At 39.9% G+C, this 19,262-nt stretch overlaps 2 protein-coding genes across 6 annotated transcripts in view; both read left to right on the top strand.

The window, feature by feature from the left end:
* The window catches only part of nup58 (nucleoporin 58), a 17,143-nt gene extending 9,688 nt beyond the window's left edge, over nucleotides 1-7,455 (top strand). Inside the window, exons 11-14 of one of the 3 annotated variants that reach the window (XM_027152592.2) lie at nucleotides 1-27; nucleotides 5,972-6,043; nucleotides 6,326-6,421; nucleotides 6,708-7,455. The exon at nucleotides 1-27 is cut by the window's left edge and continues 175 nt beyond it. In XM_027152592.2, coding sequence (XP_027008393.1) covers nucleotides 1-27; nucleotides 5,972-6,043; nucleotides 6,326-6,421; nucleotides 6,708-6,871 — 359 coding nt within the window. In that variant the 3' untranslated portion in view covers nucleotides 6,872-7,455. The remainder of the gene's footprint in view (nucleotides 28-5,971; nucleotides 6,044-6,325; nucleotides 6,422-6,707) is intronic. The other 2 variants (XM_027152593.2, XM_027152594.2) reach the window with 2 other exon arrangements.
* A 249-nt stretch (nucleotides 7,456-7,704) lies between these two features.
* On the top strand, nucleotides 7,705-19,158 carry zdhhc20b (zinc finger DHHC-type palmitoyltransferase 20b). Of its 3 annotated transcripts, XM_027152595.2 has the most exons (14): nucleotides 7,706-7,861; nucleotides 9,228-9,254; nucleotides 9,427-9,521; nucleotides 9,774-9,894; nucleotides 9,995-10,064; nucleotides 10,483-10,515; nucleotides 10,601-10,721; nucleotides 11,588-11,623; nucleotides 12,394-12,526; nucleotides 12,653-12,779; nucleotides 12,881-12,973; nucleotides 13,278-13,378; nucleotides 13,605-13,652; nucleotides 13,742-19,158. In XM_027152595.2, exons 1-13 carry the CDS (start codon nucleotides 7,744-7,746, stop codon nucleotides 13,646-13,648), a joined length of 1,119 nt encoding a protein of 372 aa, XP_027008396.2. In that variant the 5' UTR covers nucleotides 7,706-7,743; the 3' UTR covers nucleotides 13,649-13,652; nucleotides 13,742-19,158. The 3 variants fall into 3 exon arrangements, with proteins under 3 accessions (XP_027008398.2, XP_027008396.2, XP_027008397.2); XM_027152597.2 differs by lacking the exon at nucleotides 13,278-13,378 and having other exon boundaries at nucleotides 7,705-7,861; XM_027152596.2 differs by lacking the exon at nucleotides 11,588-11,623.
* The last annotated feature ends 104 nt before the right edge of the window (nucleotides 19,159-19,262 follow it).

Raw genomic sequence — 19,262 nt, 5'->3', positions numbered from 1 at the left:
TCACACAGCAGCAGCAGCCTGCTCCAGGTCTGACCGCCTTCAAGTTCTAAGACCTCTAACTGACCACTAAGCTGTGAGGGGAGAGAGACAGACAGACAGACAGACAGAGAGAGAGAGAGTCAGAGTGAAAACGATAGTGACGTGAGCCAGCGTCTTCTCTCCGGTCTACGGTTTTCTTTACTGTATTCTGACTTTTTTTTTCTTTTTTCTTTTTCTTCCTTTTTCTGAGCACTTATGATGGAAGGAACACAGATTTACGTTTTATTTCAGTCCATGCAGAAAAAATTAAACTGCACCGTCTTTGTATTCCTTTTTTCTTTCTTTAAATTTTTTATTTATTAATTTTTTTAATTTTACTAATCCTTTCTACCCGTAAATAAAATACTGACGTATAACAGGGTCTTACCTTAATATTAAACTGCGATTAAAAGGTGCGTAAACTAATCCCAAACGACGCAGACGTTGCCTTTCACAAGCTTTATGCTCTCTCACAATCTGTGAGCTTTTCTTTAGAATCAAAGGTTTAATTAGTAAATAATAAACAAATAAATAAATAGTTTTGTCGGGGTTTTTTTTGGTAGCGAGCGTCGTTAACAGCACTTACGTAGCGATCGTTCGCCGATTCTTACGTCGAGGCGTCTCTCAGTCCGGGGAACTCCACGTGATCCGAGGTCACGGCGGTGATTAACACCTCACAGAGCTCACGGCACTAGAATACGAGACGTTCACGTCACTTGAAGCTGAACTAATCCTGGTGCAGCAGAAACCTTTAGATTATTGACAGTGTTCAGTTTCAATAAACTCTGTAGTGTTTAAACATGGATGAAGGAGGAAAACGGAAACGTCTGAATTGAATCGATTTTTTTTTTAATTAAATGTAAAACATGCAAAATCTAGTGAATAAATTTACCACAAAACGTACAGTATTTAAACATCCAGCTGAAATCTCACGTGTGTCTGTCATCGTCGTGCGACTTTTCTATGTGACGCCAAAGCCGAGTTCACCTGCACTCGTTTTAACCATTTAACACTAAACGTAAACACGGGATTAATTCGAAGTGGTGATTTGTGATTGGTTCAAAGTGACGAGGTCCTGCAGCTCATCATCATCACGGGACTGTTCTCTGTTTACTTCTTCTGTGAACACAAAATATAATTAAATAATACTTTTTTTTTTTAATTACCCGTCTGCTGATCCGATATTCACCCAGATCAGCGTTAGGAATATTTAGAAACCCTTTATTTTTTTTTTCCATCATAATTCCTGATCTCTTAAATCGTAGATGTTTTATAATTTGATTTATAAACGAATAATATCTCATTAGAATAGTGTTTTATGTTAAAAGTGAGTGACAGAAATAAGATATTCTTCATAAGAAATCTTTTTGAAGATAATAGTTTAATCCTGTTTTATTTAATGAGTGCTAATTTATTTTATTTATTTATTTTTTTGGTTTTGTTTCTTTTTTTCTTTTCTGTGATTTATTTTTTTATTATTTTTTATCCGTTTGATTCCAGCGTGATGTGTTCGCTCCGGCGATTCAGGAGTCGTGGTCGATTCGATTCAGTAATTTTGGACAAAATGAATGTGATTAACTTTTTGGGACATCACACACACATACACACCTTCTATCAGTTTTGATTCGCACGTCGAACATTTTTAGATGTGTGAATTGTTTTATATATGAAATATTTTGCCTATGCAGTTTTCTACTGATTTACCGGATGTTAGGGTTTTTAACACGGTATTTTCTTTTAAAAAAAAAAAAAAACACAGACCTTTCTGTGGTGGGTTTTTTTTTTGTATTTTTTTATTTTAATACATCATACTCATCTTGTCAGTAACCATGGTAACAATGATGTTGTCGTCCCCCCCTAACGATGATAACTGGTTACAGATGTGAGGAATGATTTGATCGTCAGGGATAATTACAACTCTCTGTAATCACAGCTTTTGGAGTGTTTAATTTTCTGACTAGGTCTGGAAACACACACACACACACACACACACACACACACACATGTTCTCATACTGCTAATTGAATCTTGGCTCAACTCATGTGCGTCATCTTAGAGAGTTGTGTAGAAGATAAAGCGAGTGTGTGTTGAAGCGGATGTTTGAGCCGCTTTGATCGCTGTTTCCTGTTAATGGATAAACAGTACCACATTTTGTGTGTGCGCGTGTGTGTGTGTGCGTGCGTGCGTGTGCACTAATGCTAATCTACATAAGAGCCAGATGGGCTGAGTTTTCACACGGCTGTATAAGTACCTCCTGCCTGACGCTCTGTTTGTGCTCCACACCTTTTTGAGGGATTGTTTTTTGTCTTCCATTTGTATTAATTACAAAAACAATCACCTCGAAGTTTGCGCCTTGATTTTTAACAGAACGCTGTTAAACACAAAGGAGAGTGTTTCAGTGTGTGGTGGGACTTCAGTAAGGGCTGGAGTTTGTTTTATAAAATATCTGACTGTTGTTTGAAATCAGGAACATGAATGTTAAGTTGGTTAGTTTTTACACAAGACTCACTCGTGTCCTCCAGTCACTGCTTCGTTTGCTCAGAAATGAACAGGGCGTGTTCGGGTGTTCAGGTGTACAGGTGCTCACGTGACCCTGCGTCTGCCTCAGACTAAACAAACTAACGTTGTGTCTCAGATTGCACCAGAATGTAGATTAGTTGAAGATTAGCAAAAAATTTTGATTGGATAGTGAAGGTTTTGATTTGAGGTGCAGATCATGAGGGTAGAAGAATGTTTTAGAGAGAGTGTGAGCGAGAGAGAGAGTGTGAGCGAGCGCGCGCGAGAGAGAGAATTACAGGTAATTTTTTTACTCAGTTTTTTTAGACAGTCAGCACGATTGATGTTTTGATTTAATTTATTTCAGTTGTTTGTATTTAAATCGATCCAGTAGATGAAGGTTACAGTGCAGGAAGATCCTGTTCCTCTAAAGATGGGACGTAACTGTAGAAAACTTACTGCCACCGTTTATTTTAACAGTGTGCACTACTATTTCTTCATTTACTTATTTTTCTAATGATTTCTATTTTGCAGGATTTCCTTCCCGTCTCTGTATCGATGCGTCTCCGTCTTTCGTCTTTTGTACTTTGGAGTTTAAACCTTTTTGGTTTGTGCCTTTAAGCCTTGGAGTGAAACGAAAGACACTTGTTCAGTGAGCCACATCAGGGTGTGTGGAGGTTTCTGTATAAACCCTCAGGTCCGTACTGGTTGTGTGTTTAAGGGCTACAGTGTTCTCGCTCAGCAGATGAAGGGCGACGACTTTAAAAATAAAGCTGCTGTTGCTCCACGTCGCCGTGAAGGACACGGTGTGTGTTTATGTTCAGTATTTAGTCGTGCAGCATTTGAAGTGTCGTCCTTGTTGCTGTTAAACAGCTGTTAATCTGGACGTTGGTCCAACATCCACATCTCCCTCCTTCTCTGTCTCCTTCTCTGTCTCCTTCTCTCTCTCCTTCTCTGTCTCCCTCTCTGTCTCTCTCTATCTATCTATCTCTCTCTGTCTCTCTCACTATCTATCTATCTCTCTGTCTCCCTCTCTCTCTTCCTCTCTCTGTCTCTCTATCTCTCTCTCCCGCTCTTGCTCTGTCTGTCTATCTCTCTCTGTCTTTCTATCTCTCTCTTTCTGTCTTTCTCTCTGTCTCGGTCTCTCTTTCTTTCCCTGTCTCTCTCTCTTTCCCTGTCTCTCTCTCTCTCTGTGTGTCTCTCTGTCTTTCTCTCATGGCTCTGATGGCTACTTTCCACTGTATGCTCCTCCGTTAGATCGTCCAATACAGTCATTAAGAAGAGCTTTAAAACTTTTCATCGACATTTTGAATCGTCTTTTTTTACAGATCGTCTGCTCTTAGACCTCCATTACAGCCGAATAGTCGTCTAGGCTTCGTGTTGAGATGCGTATCAACGCTCATTTATCATATATACAGGTTATAGAGTTGACGTCGTGAATGTTTGGAGTTCTCTTTTAATCTGAGCTTCCCTTTGACCGATGTTTGGGGTTTTAAAATGCTGCAGTTTTACCGCTTCGTAGCTTTATACCGCTACAGGACAGGACAGGCCACGCCCACGAGCGACGGGAGTGAACGTAGGGTCATCGTGTTAACACGTGAGGTAGAAACACTGAAATTCACTCGTGTTACTGTGCGAGTGAAATCTTTCACTTTCTCCGAACAAACTCTTTAATATCCGCATGTCGTTTTTGTACAGATTTGATTTTCACCTGGTACTTTTAGGATGTCCAGAGGTTGCGAATCTGATCGTTTACACGGAAGCATGTTCTGCTCTAATCTTATTTATCAGATGTGTGTGTTTTTAAAGTGTGAGCCGAGGCTTTATTTAAACCGCTGCAGATTAATCAATCACACGATACGACGATCAGCTCGTGCCTTTTGCACGAGTCTGGATTCGTCACTGGAACTTTTCACCTTACATTTTATTTTACCGGTGAAGTGGAAGCGTGTTCAGAGAGTGGAGCAGGAATGCGTTTGTCCTGAAATGACCTGTTTGTCATGTTTCCTGTAAGTGCATAAAATTCACAATAAATCAGTTTTCCTTTTGTTAAAAAAGAACAGCCCTTGTCCTTGTTTCTTTTTGACTGACTAATCATTTATTCACGTTTAATTGGATAATCGACGAGATGCTGATTCGGATTCTGTGCATCTCTTTTTCTAAAAAGGAAAAAAAAACTGATTTTGAAAGAACTCGGCCAGCTAAAAGGAAACGAGACAGGAGCATTAATTAGGTCGGGACCATTCGGTAATAAATGAGTTAGTAGAAATGGATAATAGGGAGAAAAAATAACACAACCCGTCATAACGTCATCTATAACGACGTTATTACACAATTACAGACTTTATTCATCAAGCAATGTTCCTTTTCTTCCCGACAGTAATGTGATCTTACACGTTAATGTATAAAGGTGTAGCTGAAATCAAACATTTAGTTCCTTATTGCTGTGTTTATAACACTGTTATTACACGTTTGGATGCCGTTTGCCAGAATTATCAGTCATTTATGTTCCCTTTTTTATTTTGTTTTTTTATTTTAAATCAGGTGATTATAATCTAAAGAGAAATGTTTTAAACGGTTTAAATAACGTAGTAAAGAATAATGTGACTGATGTTCAAGCAAAACGTTTGTTTTATTACAGTGTGTATAACAGTGTTATTACACATTTATACAGTACACAAGTACATGATGTGGAGATTTATTACAATATCGGATCTATTTATTGTTATCTGCAGTTTATGGTATTGTTGTTTGTCAACATTCGTATGTTAGTTATTACAGCTTCATATAACTGTTATCACACTGATTGCTAAACTCATGACAGGTTATAACTTTCAGTTGAACCTGTAATATAATAATACTTATTATTATAAATAATAAAGTTGTTTTATATAGCAATAGGCACAGGTTTACTTATTAATCGCTATGGTAACACGTACGTCCTGTAGTGACGTGGATAAATCCGGATTACTCCGAGGCTATTTTAACAGGTTACTAGTTAATTTTTTTATTTTTTTTTAAGATATTAATCTGTTGGTCGTCGCCGAGGTCGATGTAGAACCTTTAATCTATATGATGTTCGTGAAATGTGATCTTTTCCATTTAAAATCAGCTAAACGTTTGACAGAAAAGAAAACCGTTACCCGTGAATCCCAAGCTGCTGATTTGTGTTCATACTTCATCATTATTGCTCTTAAGATTCTGAGTATTTGAGGTAAGTAATGTGATGCAGCGTAATGGAGGAGTTTAGCAGCAGCATTTATCTCAACAGGCAGAAAAATGCTGTGCCTCTGATAACTTGTTGTAGAAAACATGCTTCCATCTCTCAATACACAAACACACACGAACACACACACGAGCCATCCGCCTCAGATGAATCTTTATTCACAGTAGGTGAGTGTGTAGTGAGACGCAGCTCTGAGAGTTAAAACTCTTCTGCTCTCTTTCTCTGTCCCAGGATCTCAGGCGGGTTTTGGCACTCCCTTTGCCTCGAGCATGGGCACTAGTATGGGCTCCAGCAGCCTCGGAGGTACCCGCTGTTTTTACACACACATGAACACACTTCCCCAGTACACCTCCAGCATCCCAAATGGTCTGGAGTGCACGACGCTCACTCAAGCTGGAGTAATGTTGCAGTTGTAGATCTCAATAGACAGAGCAACATCCTGCTTTGATCATCTCCTCCTTCTCCTCCTGTATTCACCTCGTTTATGATTTATGAGCTGTTTTATCATGTGTGTGTGTGTGAGATCTGAGCCTTCCTTTTTAAGCGTGTTTATTTTTTTTAACAATTGGCTCTGTCTCTTGGCAGCTTTTGGTAGTGGCCCGGCGTTCGGCGCCTCGGCGACAGGAGGCTCAGCGTTCGGTTTTTCTGCTAACAAGCCGTCTGGAGGGAGCTTAAGCGCAGGTGTGTGTGTGTGTGTGTCATCGCACCCTCCTCTCTCTTTTCCTCACATTATCACTAGCTGTGTATTGCTAACATCATCTTCATTACACCGTCCTGAAGGTATCGCGTCGTGGATCAAAGCCACACGACTCCTACGTTCTGAATGCACATTTACATTTAGAGTCTTATTTACATATGAACGCTTGATGGACAAAATCCAGCATCTGCCTTTAGACTTAGGAGTGAGTTTGAATAGAAATAAATGTGTGTTCTGTATGTATTTATCCGTGTCGTCGTGTTTTCTCAGGGTTCGGAAGCTCTACCACCTCTGGCTTTAACTTTAGTAACCCGGGAATCAACGCGTCGGCCGGTCTGACCTTCGGAGTGTCCACGACGCAGAGCGCGGGCTTCGGCACCGGAGTCCTACAGCTGAAAAAACCTCCAGCGGGCAACAAGAGAGGCAAAAGATAGAAGTGAACAGCAGTACAAGTGATGGATAAAGGGAAGTAAAAGAGGTTCAGGCCACAGGGCGTGAAGATTATTGCCAGGTATTTGTGATGGATGCAGTTCAAGGACGTGTGTGTGTGTGTGTGTGTGTGTGTGTGTGTGTGTGTGTGTGTGTGTGTGTGTGTGTGTGTGTGTGTGTGTGTGTGTGTGTGTGTGTGTGCGCGCACAAGCATTCATCTAGTGTTTGAGAAGTATAATTTAAAGAGCACTGACATGACTTTTTTATGTAGAGAATGTCTGCAGATGGTCATTTTGTTTTTCTCTGTGCTCTGTTCTGGTGTACAGCCTGTCCTTCCCCTGTCCTTATCCTGTCTTTATCCTGTCCTTGCCCTGTCCATCACTGCAAAACGTCCTCTGTTCTGTCTCACTATGTTCTAATAAATGATAATGTTCAGTATTTTGGCCCTGATTTTGTCTTGCGTTGCTGTTTTGTTGTTGTTGTTTTTTTTTGTTTTGTTTGTTTTCCTGAGGTTACAAAAACGTTTTCAATACTTTGTGGAAACTTTAATAAAAAGCTTTATTAATAAAAAAGAAACTTATTTCTTCAACCTGTCTCGTCGGTTATTTGTAGCAAGAAGATAAACGTTATCACCAGAATCGAAGCGATAATTAGAAAACGTGTGTGTTTGTGTATCTTAAGTTCCAAACATTTATATATTTTATGAGATTGTAAAACATTCGGACATTTTGCTTGTACTAAAAAAAAAATCACTTGTTCTTGTAATGGATATCGAGGAATCAGAGTCTAGGAATCATATATATGAATCGACTCTAGGTGTCGGATCTTAAAAGATTCGACTCCTCCCTCTCTGTAGTGTATATCGTAGAGATTAAAGATGGCGCCTTCACACGTCCTCAGATGCTGTCAGCGAGGTCTGGCTTGGATTCCGGTCATTTTTATCGCTTTAGTTGTGTGCTGGTCGTATTATGCTTACGTAGTGGAGCTGTGTGTGTGTAAGTAATGAATTTTAATCAAGCTTCTGAGTATTTTCTGAGGTAATTCTGGTTCAATCTGACGTGTTCTGAGGGAAGGAAGTGGCTGTTTGTTCCTCACAAACTGTACAGCTAGTTTGTACAAATCCTCACACAGCGGGGCTTTTTTTTTATTACTTAAACTAACGTGACGTTTCATGGTTTTGTAATAAACCCATATGTTTGATGATTTATTCGACATTAAACCTTGTCACAGACTCGTCCTGTACACTATACACTAAGCTAACTAGCTAGCAACACTCATTGATTCCTCCATCACACAACACACGACACCTCAGTGTTTATCATTAAACTCTTTATTATTAAACTCTTCTCTCGACTTCGATCGGATTTCCAAGTGAACTGAGACGAGACGTAGTTTTCACATCGATCTACACGGATATATTAAAGTCACAGCAAGTCATGGAAGTTAACTAGCTCAGGAACTAGTTAGCAGACAGTTAAGACGAAGGAGACAAAAAAAACTCCTTAACGTTTTAGATATAAAACAAAAACGTCATAAACTATAACGTATTTACAGAGTCACTATGTTATAATACTTCACTACCTGGTTACTATCTTACCTGTTGCCAGGTAGATTTCCATCTGCAGTTATTCTTATACCTCTACATTTCACTGCTAATAAAACAGTTAAATAATAAATTACATTACATCTGATGGTCATTTATTAAATATATATTTATATATATAAATAATTTTTGATCCTGGATCCATTCAAATCGATGCATCGACATTTAAATGAAAGGTGAAGAAGTCGGTTTTATTTCTTTACCATAAGAAACTAGCACACGATACGATTTAAATCAGCTTTAAGAACAACAGGACTGTTGTTTGTGTCTTTGTTTATTGTCAGTCATTATGTAGACACATTACACTACACAGTGGATGTAGTGGACGTTACACGTAATACGTGGACGTGAGTGGGACTATTTTATTCATGACTTTTGTGCAGACTTTATTTTTTTATGTTTTTTCTTTCCTGCAGTTTGTTTCGAGCAAGATGTATTTTTTTTATACTATAAAAACACAGCAGCCCTGTTAGAACGCTAGTGATGGTGTTTTTGTCACGTGCACCCTTCGACCGATATTAGATATCGGTCATGACTTTACATATACAAATTTCGACGTAGTGATTATCTAACGTCGTGTAGTCCAGCTTTATCTGTTGCCGCGATAAACCGAGTGCCAGAAAAGTTCCTTCGTTATTTATAGAGCCGAAGAAATGCCAGCTTTGAGTTGTGCGTTAAAGACCGGTCCGTTTGATGCCAAAATAAAAACTGCTAACTTGCTTTGTGAGTTAATTGACCTCCTTTCCTCTTTTCCACAGTCACGGTGCCGAGTCTCGGAGAAAAAGGTGAGTGATGTGAAAGCCACCGAGATGTTTCTGCTTTTAGTTTCTGATTTATTGAACTTGATAGAAAAATATCTGAGTCCTTTTGTTTGTGTGTTATATGTGGTTGTGTGTGCGAGTGTGATGAATTGTTTCATTGCTGATGTATCTGCAACTCTCTCTCTCTCTCACTCAGTTATCTACTTGGTCGTTTTTCATCTCTCCTTCATCATGTTTGTTTGGTCTTATTGGAAGGCCATCTTCACGAGACCAATGAATCCATCCAAAGAGGTAAAGAGAATTAAAAAAAAAAAGAGCTGAGGAAGCCGGAGAGAGGAAATACCAAGACTGTTCATTCTGACCAGTTCCATTCGTTCCCAATTTAATCCTGACCAATCCCACTGGTTCCTGAAGAAATCCACATTGATGAAATTCTGACAAATTTCACTCATTCCTGTTTAAAATCCTACTCATTCTTTAAGAAATTCTGATCAAATGTTCACACTGTGTGGTATAAAAGTGTGTTTTGTGTGTGTGTGTCAGTTCTGTTTACCCAAAGCTGAGAAGGAGCTTTATGAGAAAGAAGAGCGTCCAGAGACCCAGCAGGAGATCCTGAAGCGAGTCGCGAGCAGTCTGCCGCTCTACACTCGCACTGGCACTGGAGGTGAGAGAATTCAACTCACAGACCTGAAATCAGACATCATAATAATATCATTAATATCATTAGTAATAATACAGAATTATTTATTCCCCCCCCCGAACAGCCATCCGTTACTGTGACCGCTGCCAGGTCATCAAACCGGACCGGTGCCACCACTGCTCCGCGTGTGACATGTGAGTTACAGCATCCATGACTCCGATGACTCAAAACAGTCAAAACTGTACACATTCTAATTCTTTGATGATTGTGTAATACATGAGATATGGGTATGAACAGACACAAACACGTTTCATGATGTATATGAGGAATAAAACACTCGTATGGGGTTGATCAGAGGTTGAGTGGTGGTGTAACGATTCAGTCCGGTTACGGCTCGATTCGCTATGACGGCTTCATGATTCAGTTCGGTTCAATTTGATTCTCAGAATATTTTGCACAAATTGTGACGGAAGTAAAACAATGACTGGAAAAATGCCAGAATGTTTTTTTTTCCTTTCCTTTTCTTTTTTTTTAAACAATGTAAAAAAAACATTGTACGAAACAAATGATTATTCCAGATGTTTAAGAATGAAACCGTTTGCTGTGTAACAGGTGTGTGTTGAAGATGGATCATCACTGTCCCTGGTGAGTGAACTCGTCTGTGACCGAACTCGACCCGTGCGCTTTGTGTTTATTTCTCAACGCCGCAGCTTCCTCTTTTCCCTAACAGGGTAAACAACTGTGTCGGTTTCTCCAATTACAAGTTCTTCATCCTGTTCCTGGCCTACTCGCTACTGTACTGCTTGTTCATCGCTGCCTCCGTGCTGCAGTACTTCATCAAGTTCTGGACAGTGAGTAATCATCGTGACTGCGCTTTTTCACTTTAATTAATTCAGAATAAACCAGTGAACTTAAACCTGGACATGACACATGAGGTGGGGAAATACGAGGAAAAGACCAGAACCTTCCTGCTGTCTGCTTCTTATAATGCTTTTATATCGTTTATTATTTGAAATTATTTTAAAAAACCTTTTTGATTGGACTAATTAATGTCTGCAAAAATGTGTTCTTTATAATAAGTATTTTTTTAACCTTGAATTTTTAAAGACACTTTTTGTCTTCCAGTCTGTTTGTTCTATTATAAAAAGCATATCATAAAAAAACTGACCGAGAAATCACTTCAACATATCACTATTTTGTATCTTTTGCTTCTCTCTCTGTCTCTCTGTTTCTCTCTCTCTCTCTCTCTCTCTCTCTCTCTCTCTCTCTCTTTTTCTCTCTATTTGTTTCTCTGTCTCTCTCTCTGTTTCTCTCTCTCAGTTTCTCTGTCTCTCTCTCTCTTTTTTCTCTCTCTATTTGTTTCTCTGTCTCTCTCTCTGTTTCTCTCTCTGTTTCTTTGTTTCTCTGTGTCTGTTTCTCTCTCTCTCTCTCTCTCTCTCTCTGTGTTTTTCTCTCTCTGTTTCTTTCTCTCTCTGTTTCTCTCCCTCTCTCTGTGTTTCACTCTTGCGCTCTCTCTCTCTCTCTCTCTCTCTCTCTCTCTCTCTCTCTCTCTCTCTCTCTCTCTCTGTGTGCCTATATATACTCTTTCTTTCTACCTCTTCTCTCTTTTTTTATTTGTTTTTCTTTTCTTTTTTCTCCCTCCCTCTCTCTCTCCCTCCCTCCCTCTCTCTCTCCGTCCTTCCCTCCTATCTAACACTCTGTCTCTGTTTACACTAAGCTTTGCCGGAGGAAATCAGCAGAGAATTGTCCGAAGGTAATCAGTGGTGTTGGTGATTTGTTAGTGATTGTTAGTGAACGTGTTTACACCAGCATGGGAAATATAAACAAATAAATAAACAAATCCCGCTTCATCACTCTTCTTTTTATTTCTTCTCTCTTTCTCTGATTGTCTGAATGCTGTTTGTTATCCAGTGGAGTAGCATGACTTTATGCCTGTTTCTCCACATTTATTTGTTTGTTTGTTTGTTTGTTTGTTTGTTTCACACCCTCCCCTCCCCATGCACTAAATTTCCCTCATGTCATGGTATTGACTATAAAGCATGTTAGATTTATTTAAGAGCTCGGATTTACAAAACGACACCTAAAGACGGAGCGAGTCCACGTTTACTGATCAGTATCTGATCCATAATCTTAATCTAAATCGGTTTCCTTGTCTTACTGTGTTTATTATTTATTAACTAGTGTTGTCCTGATGATCAGTTCAGCTCCACTCCACTGTTCTGAAATCAGGAAGATTATAACACTTACAACTCCATGCAGTTTACTGTCCTTTTAAATCTTTACAGACTTAAATACATTTATTATGTTGTTGCTGATGTCGGTCAATGATTCTCATCAGTCCTTCGAACTGACGTTATTTATTATCCAAGTTTATTACGTGTCATTATTATTATTGTTTGTTTTTCATGCAGCCCTGTGACTCGTGTGTTTCACCATCGTCAGTGTTGATCCCGTGTCTTACGTCCTCTCTTTTATACTTCCTCTCTCTCTCTCTCTCACTCTCTCTCACTCTCTCTCTCTCAGAGTGAGCTGCCCGACTCTCATGCCAAATTCCACGTGTTGTTCCTCTTCTTTGTGGCTGCCATGTTCTGTATCAGTATCCTCTCCCTCTTCACTTACCACCTGTGGCTTGTAGGAAAGAACAGATCCACGATAGGTAACGCACTCTCACCATCTCCACCACTGCATGTGTCCTCATGACACAATGGCTTTGTTTTTGTTTTTGTTTGTCGTTTTTATTTTTCCACCTGAAAACCCCATTTTCTTTCTTCCGTCCCTTCAGAGGCGTTCCGAGCGCCCTTGTTCAGGAACGGCCCAGATAAAAACGGGTTCTCTCTGGGTTTTAGCAAGAACATTGCTCAGGTGTTTGGAGACCAAAAGAAGTTCTGGCTGCTGCCGGTGTTCACCAGGTAAACGCACACTGATTGACTCGCCAGAAAAATCCACCTTGTCATACTGGGATTTTACCCACTTTTTGTTTTGTTTTTGTTTTTCTTTGTCCCCTGTGCAGTCAGGGAGACGGACTCACGTTTCCAACCAGGCTGGTGGTCACCGATCCAGAGCAGCCCACAGTGGTCGTACATCCTGACCCCCTGAACCAAAGGTGAGGTGCAATTCCACATCTCCACCACTCGGTTGTGCTGTTACACCAAATATAAGTGTCTGCAAATGTTTTAAATTATTCGTATTTACAGTGTGTGTGTAGCTTCATTCTCAGAGTAGATTAGCATAGCAAGCTCACTGTGCTCTTTATTTATCTTCAGAATGTATAAAGACATATTTAATGAGAGGTGGTACAGTATACGGCAGGATTAGACGAAACTACGGATATAAGCTTTAAACCTCGGTGCGATGCGTCTCTACGGAAGAGTCGTAGCTGATTTTAGTTCCCGTTTTTTACTCTGCAGCGTTGAAGGTAAACAGTGCAGTCCTCTCAGTGAGTCTCAGAAACATCTGCTCAATAATGACCTCCATGACGATCACACCGTCGTAATGGCTGTAAAGACTGGTGAGTTGCTTCACTGTGTTTTGTCTAAGCGTATTAAGGTAAGGCGTGTCCGAATCGTAGCACCCGAGCCAATCAGAATTCAAGGCTTAACCATATCATGTAACACATTATAATATACCAGGTTCTGCTTAAATCATCATCCAGACCATGAACCGAGGGTGCCAATATTTACATGTATACCATTGGGATGTAACGGCCCATGTTCGCTTTCTCTCGTCCTTCGCAGATGAAAGCGACGCGGTCACCGTTTCCATGGACACCGATTCCTAGCCAGGTCAGCATCCTATCTAATCTATCTCTGTCTGTCGAGGAGGAGGCGGGGCCTGTGAGACGTGATTGACATGCTGTCGTCTCTTCGTTTAGGGTTCGTGTTCGTAAACTGTGGAGGAGAAACACAGCCATCAAACGTGATGCCTTAAACAACTCCATCACCTCTGCAGCAGCTCCTCGTCTGTGTTTGCATCCTGGTCACACATCTGGTCTTGGGTTTTGTTTTTTCTCAGCACACTTTATTTTAACGCTCACTCATGAACTTTGATTAATGGTGCAACTCTCATAGAATACCGTTTGTTGTTTACCAGAAAATGCACACTACCCTCGTGTTGTTGGGGTGATTCGAGTCCCCGGCACTAACTGATCTGATGTTTACATAGCGGGGAGTGATCTAAAGAGCTAGAGCTATCCACATCTCCGCTCAGTCTCCATTTACACACACACTCACACACACACACATATATATATATATATATACATATACACACATATAGCAAACATGTTTGTTACCTCCAGTGTTTGTTTATTTTTGTTGTATTCAGGTTGTGTGTTGAGTCGCAGGTTCGCACATTTGCACGTTCTAAATATATAATACATCATAATTACATATGTTACTAAATATAAAAGTACAACTAAAAAATATTTCATAATTCTCATCTAACAGAAATAAACCATTTCAACACAAGATCAGATATAACGCGCCTCTGGGTGGATAACGACGCTAAAGCCGCTCCGGTGTCGAGTCCAGTTAACAAAATGAATTAAATAATCATTTAATTTAACTTCTGATTCTAATTTAATATTCACAGATATCTGTTTCTCACTGCGGACAGAACTAAACGCTCCTAATGTCGGGTTTGGTTTTAATTCTACTAAAATTCTTTAGGTTCGGTTTGGACCTCGATTTCAATCCATTAAAAATTCAATTCCGTCTTCCTTCAAGGTCGGAGCTTTAACGTGTGTTTAGATGATTTACGTCTTACTTTAATACAGTATTGATTATGTTCTGTGGTGGTGATGATGATGATGATGATGATGAAATAAAGCGAAACAGGATCTTTGGGTCTTATCAGGGTGATGTGGTGAGGTTGTGTAGCGAGTCTCAGATTTGGGTGGAAAAAAGGGATTTTTTTTCTGCAGAGTGAAAACAAAATGTCCAAAACTAGCAGCACTTAACGCTCGTGATAGACAGGAGTTAGAGAGTAGAAAACTAAAAGAACTCCAAACTGAACCTGTCATGCAGCTACAACATTTCACGTCTGTTTGTATTTCTGAATCGTTTGTCATCTGTGAACCAATCGACTCTCGGAGCTGAACACCAGAGAGCCATTTTTTTCCCTCTTTGTTATTTATTTATTTTATTACTCGTGTAACGATGAAATCATTTAATCCCACAAACTACTTTAACTGTATACTTTCCTTTATCTGAGCTGTTTGTTAGCATTAAATTGATTCGTTTTCAGTAACTAGAAAATAGTCAATAAAACTTGAAATTCTTCATCCGAGCTTTGAATAAGTTTTCATACGGCGCCGAAACGAGCGAACGTGAACGTCGTTTTATTTAGAAAACGTTCAAACGAGTCGAAACATCACAAATTTTCGAACGAGTTAAAAAGGTTTTCCACCCGGAGGTCCGTCGACCTGCACGAGTTCACACTTCAGATCTGTTTTAAAGCTTGTTCACAGAATCCCAGAGACAGCGCAGGTGAGGGGTGTTTTTATTTTTACATCAGGAGCGTTAACAATTAGTCTGGGGACAAAACAACACGTTAGAAAGTGTCAAATCAAATATTCTGCTTTTAGAGGTATAACGTCAAACGTTTGATGGAGTTTTGGGGTAAAAACCCTTGTGTTTATTTGTGAGGGATTTAATTCAAACGTTATCCTAATTGTTTTATTCTCATGGCCGAGCATCGAACAACGAACCGTTCGGACGCACGGTCTTTTTCAAAAGTATCGGAACGTCACATTTTTGCCTGAATTAACACACCGATATGTAAATATGTACGTCCTCAGTGTATAACTGCCCCAATACCTTCGTAGGGCATTACGGTGCACTACGTAGGGTCTGTACCACCGTAATTACACCCTGTGTAGTGAGCTTCAGCGTTTAACCCGAAGCCTGAGAGATTGTCACCACTTTAGGGAAGCAACTTTATTTTTTTTGCTGATTAATATTCATTACGCACTCATTAATATTCATCTGCGTTTAAATACCAAATCTTTTTGACTCGGTTGCACTTTCTAACTGAATTTGAGAGACCAAGTTCACAGACGTTTTCGATTAATAGCACAGACGACGCGTTTACAGCTCGATCTCGCATCATCTTGCATCTCGAATCAGAACCTTTCCAAATTATTTTTTACTTTCCGCAGAATTTTCAGTATAAATCGCATCGAGACCGTCTTCTTATTCGTCCATGCCGAACCCCGTGACCCTATAAATCTACTCCAGTATCGATCTCCAGTAAACGTGAACAGGATTCTGATGTAGAAACGGATCCGTTGTAAATAAACCGATTCTGAACGTTACCTTTATAAATAACGAGGCTTTGTCTAAAGAGATTCCACGTTTTTATGCATATTCATAAGCTGGTTGTCTTATGAAAAGATTTCTTTCTATGTAACTGTGTAGGTTTAGATTTATATCCATTTACTTGGACGGTGTTGACGGTCGAGTGCAAAAGTTTACACCCCCTCTGAAGCGTGTGTTGGATTTCTTTTTTTTTTCTCTCTCTCTTGTTCACCGCTTTATTCGTTTTGTCTGTTATCTTATTCCTGATAATTGTTCACGTCTTTGTGTCCGTTTTTCTTACGTATGCTCTGTTTTCTAGAATCTCCATCTCCGGCTCCCTGAGTTCTAAGTAGTTTATAGTGTTTGTTATGAGTTGTGCAAATACGGTTCAGTATTTTATGACACATGATTTTAGCATTCGATTTGAACCAGACGATTCACCTTTGCTCAAACGTGGTGAAGATGACGACGATGACGATGACGACGGTGTAGAGATTCTTATTTATTTTTTCCCTCTGAGCAATGTTTCCCTTCTTTAAAGGTAATTGTGTCGATCCATTGACTTTTTAATCGATCCATGTCTTGGCCGATTCGTCTGTGTGAAGCTGATTTACTAACTAAAAATTATTGATGAGGCTTTTAGAATAAAACAAAACAGTTATGTCACTAATTCAATAAATCTCATCTGAATAAAATACAGACTGTTGATGGGGGGGGACAAACTTTTGTTCCTGCCGGTAAATATTCTTCCTGATCTCGTGTTTTTGAGTGAGGGGGTGCTAACTTTTGCACTCGACTGTATTTCAGGCTGGTTATTTAAAATCTGACCTTGGTCATTTGAGGCTGCTGTGTTTTTGCCAAATAAAGGGCTGAATATCGGAGCTCAGCTCTGTTCTGTTCTGTTCTGTTCTGTTCTTCTCTTTTTCATTTCAATGTCATGTTTATTTATTGATTGTTTTTTCCTCTCAGTATCAGTGCTGTTTCTCGTTCCTCCGCTGGTTCTCAGCGTCTGGTCAGGTGTTTCATCTAGAAAATGTTCAATATTATTAGTGTTTGTTAACATCCAAAGTGTGTGTGTGTGTGTGTGTGTGTGTGTGTGTGTGTGTGTGTGTGTGTGTGTGTGTGTGTGTGTGGTGATCGGTGTCAGATGTCTATCCAGATCAGTACAATATGGAGAGCTTTGCATCAGGACACTTGCTGGAGAAACACAGACGTGTGCAAGCTTGAGCCACTGATTCCACGATTCTATGCAAATTAGATATAAAGGAGCAACAAAACCTAACGATCAGATCGAACGGTTCCTCGGACGGATCCTGTCATTACTTCAGTTCCTTTGTCATTATCCTTAGATTCATACCTAAGATTATTTCTACACGCGATAGGACAGGAAAGGGCGGGACATGACACGGCAGGAAAGGATGGGATGGGACACGGCGGGAAAGGATGGACAGGACGGGACACAGCAGGAAAGGGCAGGCTGGGACAGGACAGGAAAGGGCGGGATGGGATGGGATTAGACAGGATGGGATGGGACGGGATGGGACACGGCAGGAAAGGGCAGGATGGGACAGGACAGGAAAGGGCAGGATGGGACAGGACAGGAAAGGGCGGGATGGGATTAGACGGGACAGGATGGGACACGATGGGATGGGACAGGAAAGGACGGGATGGGACAGGACAGGACGAGACACGGCAGGAAAGGGCGGGATGGAACGGGACAGGATGGGACATGGCCGGACTGGATAGGACGGGACACAACAGGAGAGGACGGGATGGGACACACCCACAAGTGACAGAAATGGTTTGTCATGCAGTAGTCCGAAGCGTACAAATATTTTTATTAATGTTGCAGAAAACAATAATGAGTTTGAATAAAAAGCCCCACACAGAGATCTCTGAGCTCCGAATGTTCAAAACACTAAACTGATGTTTTTTTTGTTTTTTTGTTGTTGTTTTTTTTTTGTTTTTTTTATGAATCCAAATCTACAGGAGTTTAATTCCAGGCTGTAGGATAGAGGAGTGTAGGGAGGTTCTGAGTGTAGGGAGGTTCTGCTTTAGTGGAAATGTGAAGATTTCAGAACTGATTACTTTCTTTCTCATGAACTTCAGATCAGTCTTTTTGTGTGTGTGTGTGTGTGTGTGTGTGTGTGTGTGTGTGTGTGTGTGTGTGTGTGTGTTTGTGTGGTTTCATTTTTGGGACTTTGTTTAAACGCTTTGTTCTGAAAACTGATATTTAAATCGAGTCTTTGCTTTGTGTTTTTTTCTCTCTCTCGAATATCCCTCCATCTCTCTTCCTCTCTCAGCCACAGCACTGATGATCTGATTTCTTTACTCATCCACTTTTCTTCCTTTTACACCGTTAGAAGCCATACTGAATTCTCAATTTGGAATTTTCAAGATCTCTTTACTTTGGACCATTTTTTATTCATTTTTTTTACAAAAAAAGGAGGTTTTATGGCATGTGGAGTAGCTTATATTTGTAACCTGCTTTTTTTGTCAAATATGTTTCAGGATTTACACAAAATATTGAACAGACTGTAAAATGTTGATCTCGCGTCTATTTTTCTCGTCTGATTAATTTGAATCTTGATATTTTGTGAATGAAGTACATGCTTATGTGAACATGACTAAAAATAAACGTGCTTTTATAGAAAAAAAGGAATGTGTGTGTGTGTGTGTGTGTGTGTGTGTGTGTGTGTGTGTGTGTGTGTGTGTGTGAGATAGAGAGAGAGAGACCCTGAACTCTGTTCAGTTCCGTGACTGTCAGGACATTGAACTCCTCTTTACACATCAGAAGTGAGGAATTTCAAATAAACTCTAACATCTACCTCCTTTTGGGAGTTTATTTCTCTGGAGTATCGACACATTCCATAGAGAAATGTGTAAAATAAAAAATACCTGTGTGTGTTTGTGTGTCTTTCTATTGTGTGTGTATATAACAAACTCAAGCATGATGTCTGTTAAGAGCAAGAAATAAAAACTTTTAATCACATGTTGCTGCATGTGATTTGGCTTTGCTGCACTGGTGATTGTGTGTGTGAGAGAGAGAGAGAGTGTGTGTGTGTGTGTGTGTGTGCGAGAGAGAGAGTGTGTGTG

Source organism: Tachysurus fulvidraco, chromosome 25 (assembly GCF_022655615.1).
Source record: "Tachysurus fulvidraco isolate hzauxx_2018 chromosome 25, HZAU_PFXX_2.0, whole genome shotgun sequence".
NCBI classification, from domain to species: domain Eukaryota; kingdom Metazoa; phylum Chordata; class Actinopteri; order Siluriformes; family Bagridae; genus Tachysurus; species Tachysurus fulvidraco.
This window is presented reverse-complemented; position numbering and strand designations above follow the sequence as displayed.

Bases quoted from the DNA above. Each gene is read 5' to 3' on its own strand.
- zdhhc20b (XM_027152595.2), top strand. From the start codon at position 7,744: ATGGCGCCTTCACACGTCCTCAGATGCTGTCAGCGAGGTCTGGCTTGG. The intron at 10,065-10,482 runs GTGAGTTACAGC...GCTGTGTAACAG, and splicing joins CACTGCTCCGCGTGTGACAT to GTGTGTGTTGAAGATGGATC. The intron at 10,516-10,600 runs GTGAGTGAACTC...TTTCCCTAACAG, and splicing joins ATGGATCATCACTGTCCCTG to GGTAAACAACTGTGTCGGTT.